General features: G+C 45.6%; 1 protein-coding gene across 5 annotated transcripts in view; it reads right to left on the reverse strand.

Annotated features, from left to right (window-relative positions):
- The window catches only part of CUNH11orf49 (chromosome unknown C11orf49 homolog), a 129,784-nt gene extending 125,164 nt beyond the window's left edge, over nt 1-4,620 (reverse strand). For 2 of the 5 annotated variants that reach the window (XR_003094834.1, XM_025207949.1), the window contains exons 1-2: nt 4,465-4,620; nt 4,024-4,144 (exon numbers count right to left, since the gene is read on the reverse strand). Coding sequence is in view for 2 of the 5 variants with exons in the window: in XM_025207948.1 (XP_025063733.1) it covers nt 4,465-4,510 (46 nt within the window). In the remaining 3 variants the exon portion in view is untranslated. The remainder of the gene's footprint in view (nt 1-4,023; nt 4,145-4,464) is intronic. The other 3 variants (XR_003094835.1, XM_025207948.1, XM_014521442.2) reach the window with 3 other exon arrangements.
- Between the last annotated feature and the right edge of the window lie 1,380 nt (nt 4,621-6,000).

Raw genomic sequence — 6,000 nt, forward strand, 5'->3', positions numbered from 1 at the left:
TAATAGAGAACTGTGTCCCGGAGCACAGGAATTCTGAAAAGGATGTAGGGGGTGGTAGTGCACAAACAACTCAGCACAAGCTTCCTGTGCGATATTTTAAGACAAAGCATTAATAGGATTCTTGCATGTAGGAAATAGGGAAGCAATTTTAACTCTACATGCAATACTGGCAAGATTGCTACTAGAGTGCAGTGTTCAGCTCTGGTGTCCACATTATGAAAATAATGTTGGAAAAAATAGAAAAAAAATCAGAGACGGGCCACAAGAATTAATTGAGGGCTGACAGAGACACCTTAAGGGAACACTATATCTGTTTTGGTCATCTACACAACTAACTTTGATTAGTGTTTTTTCTTCTTGTGAAGATGCTTAAGTACAGGATACTAAAGGCCTCTAGTCTAATGGAGAAAAGCACACCAAGAGCTGGTTGATGACTGATAGCAGAAGGCATATAAATTTAACACTAAGGCTGATTAACCATTAAAACAAGAACCAAGAGACGTGATAGTTTCTCTCTATTTTTTAATCTTTAAATCAAGACCAGATGCCTTTCAGGAAGACATGCTTTAACCAAACAAAAGTTCTTGGTTGTATTTGGGCTCGATATAGGGGAAACTGGATACGGTACTGTTTGAAACTTCACAATCAAGCAAGGTAAATGGGCCACATGATGGAAGAAGAAACAAAATGCTTACAAAATGGTAAACGGAGGGAAATAACTAAAATGAGTCATTCACCTTACAAGGGTCTAAGTTAACTGCAGCCACTCCGGGAAAAGACTTGCATCTCAGTATGGACAGATCAAAGACCTCTGATTAATGTGCAGCCAAAATAAAAGCAAACAAAAAAATTAGGGACAAAAGGAAACATGATGGAGTTCATTATGAAAAAAATATCAATAGTGCAGAATCATTTGGACTTCTGCATTTAGTAGTGGTTTCCCTAATTCAAAAATATTAAGCTTTTATATCAGATATTAGCAGTAAGAATGCTTAGGGGATTGTTTATTTTAGAAAGGAGACAAGACATATGGGATATTATGAACTATGGAAAGATAATAGCTAGTGTTTAGGAAAGCTAATCAGGATCTTCTATTCATACTCTCACAATACAAAAACAAAGAGAGAGTCAATTAAATTGAAAGATGACATTCAAATTGATAGGATCAAGTTTTTTCCTACACAATATAATGTTTGTGTTTGAAACACTACCACAGGAAATTGTTGAGATTAAGAATTTAGCAAGATTCACTGAAGGATTGGACACTTAAATAGATAAGAAAATAAATCCAGAATTATAGCACTAATACTAAAATGGGAATTTTAAAAGCAATATAAATTCTCATAGAATAACATCTTTCTTACTATCAAGAAGTATTAAAAAGATATATTATATTTTCTCATATATAAAACACTCCCTTATTCCCAAAAAAACAGTTGCTGGAAATTGGAGTACATGGTATATGTGAGGAAATGCAGTAACAGCAGTTTATGCTGCTTAAGCTTTATCTTAAAGCAAAAGTAAAATCTGCAGCAAACCAGAGGATGAGGAACACTAAGCAGGCTCAGCTCCTCAGCTGCTGCTACTCAATTACTTACTACAAGGAAAGATCTTTTTTTCCCATTCTGCCCTTCAAAAATGAGGTGCATATTTTAGCAAGAGAAAAATTGTACAAGAGAAAAATACAGTATTTAACCCAGGGGAGATTATTTCATATCTGCTTACTGCAGGGTTTCTTGCATCTTCTGCTGAAGCACCTGGTTCTGCTCAGTGTAAATGATAGGATACTGGACAAAATGGACCAAGAATCTGATCTATTGTGGTAGTTTAGTGTTGCTATGTAGGCAGGGGCACGGCAAGAGATGGTATGATATGATTTTAAGATCTAAGCTTTACCACCATACCCCTTCCCTCCATTCACTTATAACACAATTTTAGCAGCTGCTACCTCAAAAACTGCTAAAACTAAAATCCAATCCATGCACAAAAATGTTTGACTTGCTGGTGATTAAAGAGAGGCCAATTCTGACACTGGAGTCAGAAGCGGACTGGCCAAGTTCACCGATGACACCAAACTTTGGGGCAAAGCATCCACACCAGAAGACAGGCAGGTTATCCAGGCTGACCTGGACAGGCTCAGCAAGTGGGCAGACGAGAATCTGATGGTGTTCAACGCCGATAAATGCAAGGTTCTCCACCTTGGGAAAAAAAACCCGCAGCATCCTTATAGGCTCGGCAGTGCTATGTTGGCTAGCACTATGGAAGAAAGAGACTTGGTGAGGCCGCAGCTGGAGTACTGTGTCCAGTTTTGGGCTCCACAATTCAAAAAGGATGTGGAGAAGCTTGAGAGAGTCCAGAGAAGAGCCACGCGCATGATCAGAGGTCAGGGAAGCAGACCCTACGATGACAGGCTGAGAGCCCTGGGGCTCTTTAGCCTGAAAAAGCGCAGGCTCAGGGGTGATCTGATGGCCACCTACAAGTTTATCAGGGGTGACCACCAGCATCTGGGGGAACGTTTGTTCACCAGAGCGCCCCAAGAGATGACGAGGTCGAATGGTCACAAACTACTTCAAGATCGTTTCAGGCTGGACATAAGGAAGAACTTCTTTACTGTCCGAGCCCCCAAGGTCTGGAACAGCCTGCCACCGGAGGTGGTTCAAGCGCCTTCATTGAACACCTTCAAGATGAAACTGGATGCTTATCTTGCTGGGATCCTATGACCCCAGCTGACTTCCTGCCCTTTGGGTGGGGGGCTGGACTCGATGATCTTCCGAGGTCCCTTCCAGCCCTGATGTCTATGAAACTATGAATTACTAAAATCATGTCAGAATTTAAATGGTAAAAAAGTAGCAAGATGGTGATCTTGCATTTCTAATATCTTGTAACTTCATAACACAACTGGGGTATCAAGTTCATTCTCCTGCCATCACAGTACATAGCATCATACAATGCTGTCCATAAACTCATCAAGCTCCATCTTAAAATTAGGTTGCTTGCCCGCAACACACTGGAAGGCGCACCCCATGAAACCTCACCCCATGATGGTCAGACACTGTCTTTTAATTTTCAGACTAAATATATTCATGGTCAATTTACGCCCATTTGTTCTTGTGCCAGCAGTGTCATTTAACTTAAATAGCTTGTTCCTCTCCAGTGTTCTTCACCCTGATGTACTTAGATAAAGCATTCACATGTCCTTTTGCCCTTCATTTTCATAAGATGAATAAGGCAAGCTCTTTTAGCCTCTACTTGTAAGAGATGCTGTCTATTGTCCCAATGACACTGGTAGCCTCTCTCTGCACCTAGTCGAGTTTAACTTGCAAGAGGGGTGGGGGGAGGAGATATATGGTCCCAGGGGTCAATGGTCACAAACTAAACTGATTCTTGTCGGTGTTCACGCAAGAGGAGCCTCTGCAGTATGGAGAAATTGCCACAACAAACTATTTATACAATGATAACCCTGACTTCAGAACAGTAACCCTTTGCGGGGCAAAAGGCTAAGGAGGTTGGATATAAAGCCATAACAAGATCAAACACAAGGGAAAGGAGATGGGAAAGCAATTGTCTCTCACAGCCCAGCTAATAATGATGTGAATAAACAAGTGAATACATTGATTTTATTCCACAACATTTATTTCTGTTCAACAGAAATGTCAGAACACTTTGCTCTTTCATTCAGTGAATCATCAAGCAGTGGCTGAGATCCTGTTGGGACAGGTCTCGAGTAGATGGACACTTGCAACTAGAAAAAAAAAGAACAAGCAGCCCCTTTGAGCACCACTGCAGGAGGTCGATGGATCTCTGCTGAAGGGACACAAAAGGACCACTACACAACATCAGCTGCAGAATCTTATTTTTCCGCTAAAAATTTATTTCAGGCCATTTCTGGAGGGAAAAAAAAAATCTTCTCCAAGTCTCACTCTAAGGTGGTAAAACCAGAGCCAAGAATTGGCTTTGCATTTTGCTAAGGAAGGGCGGGTTGGGAATGGACTCCATGGATTTTGCGTGGCTGTGCAAACTCACCCCGTACTTATCGTGCCACGCAAAGAACTGCATGCAGAGCAGGGAAGTGGTTCTGCTCCACACAGCCACCCGTGGGCTGCAGCCCAGGACCTGCACGTCTGTGCATCCATCACATAAGCACCTACAGGCAAAGCAAGGACGACGTTTTCTTTTTCCCCCTTCCCTCGCAGGTGCTGCTTGACTTCCCCAGCTCCACCCTTCCGAGGGCAACCCCAGTGCCAGGAGATCCCAGATCCCGGGTACAGCGGTCTGTCTCTGCAGCTGCCCGGCGTCCAGGCCCCGGGGAAAGGCACACGCGCCACCGCCCCCGGCCGACACAAGCGCCCGGACCAGCCCCGCCCCCGCCGAAGGGGCTCGGTGACGCCCCACCACAAGGCCGAGGCGAGGCAAGGCAAGGCGGAGGTCCCGCTTGCCCCAAGCCGCCGCCACCGCCGCCCTTACCCAGGTACTCGGGGCCCGGCACCGAGAAGCGCTCAGCGCTCAGCATCTCTGCTCCCTTCCGGCTTCCGTCCGTTTCCAGGACGCCGGCCGCTGTCGCGGGGTGGGGGAGGGGTACGCCTGGAAATGACTTCCGGCAGGGAGCACAACCCTGTGCCACAGAGGTTCCGGGGCGCGCGGGGCAGGGGGAAGGAAAATGGTGTAACACCAGTGAATCCACCCCTACGCGCGCTCCCTCAGCCCGCGGCAGGCGCGGGCGGGGCTGGGGGGGGGACGCAGCTGCCCACAGCTCTGAGCCGGAGCCAGTGTTACCCGGTGCAGGATAATTACCGTATTTGCACGATAATTTCACCCCTTGTACAATATACAGTCAATGATAGTCAAAGCAGTCAAAATCCACGATCATTGTTGATGCAGTGTTTGCAAAACCCAAGTTAGCCTCAGGGAGTCTAAACTGCCTTTTGGGTTTGCTGTTGGCACTTTCTTATGACTGGTTGCCTCGAAATAAAGAAATGCTTCAACTGTGATGACCCAGTTCTCACTCACCCGCGATTTAAGCCAAGCAATATCAAGTAAAAAGGACTCATTTGCTGCTTATTTGCATATTTTAGTGTACAGTACTTTTCCAGCAAATACAATAATTTTGAGCTTCTAATACAATAACTTCATATTTAAGATCCGGCAATGCTGTGGGGGAGCGATGCAGGCTGCCCTGCTTTCTTCCCCCTGCCCTGTGCTCCCTATCTGATCTGCTGCTCTGCTTTCTGCTTCCTGCCCTGTGCTCCCTATCTGATCTGCTGCTCTGCTTTCTGCTTCCTGCCCTGTGCTCCCTGCCCAATCTACCACTCTGCTTTCTGCTTCTTGCCCTGTGGTCTCTGACCAATCTGGTGCTCTGCTTACAGCTTCCTGCCCAATCTGCCACTGAGCTCTCTGTCCCCTTTTGGATCTGCCATGTCACACAGTGGCTGCCAGTGCCTCTTGTGTTACCTGTGATGCAAGTTTGCCATGCCTGGTGTAGCAATAACAGAGACAAGTGAAGAGCTATCGCAGCTCTCTACATATTGTGCGAGCATGGGGAAGACTGGGTAAATATAGTATTTAAGCCAAAAAACAGTGTTGGCACAGGAGCAAATGGGTATGCTGGGAGAAGTGGAAGAAGCAATGGTGTTTCTGAAACAGCTCTCCTATAGGAGCAAACAGCTTACCTGTTTTTTTTAAATTAGCTTGCTATCTTTGTGAAAGCAACTGTATAACATGGTTGCCCATGAATGAAGGTAACTGGGCTTGATGACCTGGGAGGTCACTTCCCACAGTAGGCTACTGTCTTGCTCAGGCCTGGAGGAGCAGCTGCACTGGGACCCTCATTTCCTGCTTCCAGGCAGAGAGGGAGGAATGAGGAGAAAGGCCAGCTCCCATTGCTCCCAGGAGGGAAGGGCAGAAAGAAGTTGCCCTGAGCTGCCAGGACTTTTGTGCTCCCACTCCCTTTTTCTGACACTGATGTAAGATCCTAAAGATGGGGAAGGAGGAGCCTCCTTTGCT

The sequence above is a fragment of the Alligator sinensis genome, unplaced genomic scaffold, assembly GCF_000455745.1.
Source record: "Alligator sinensis unplaced genomic scaffold, ASM45574v1 scaffold592_1, whole genome shotgun sequence".
NCBI classification, from domain to species: Eukaryota; Metazoa; Chordata; order Crocodylia; family Alligatoridae; genus Alligator; species Alligator sinensis.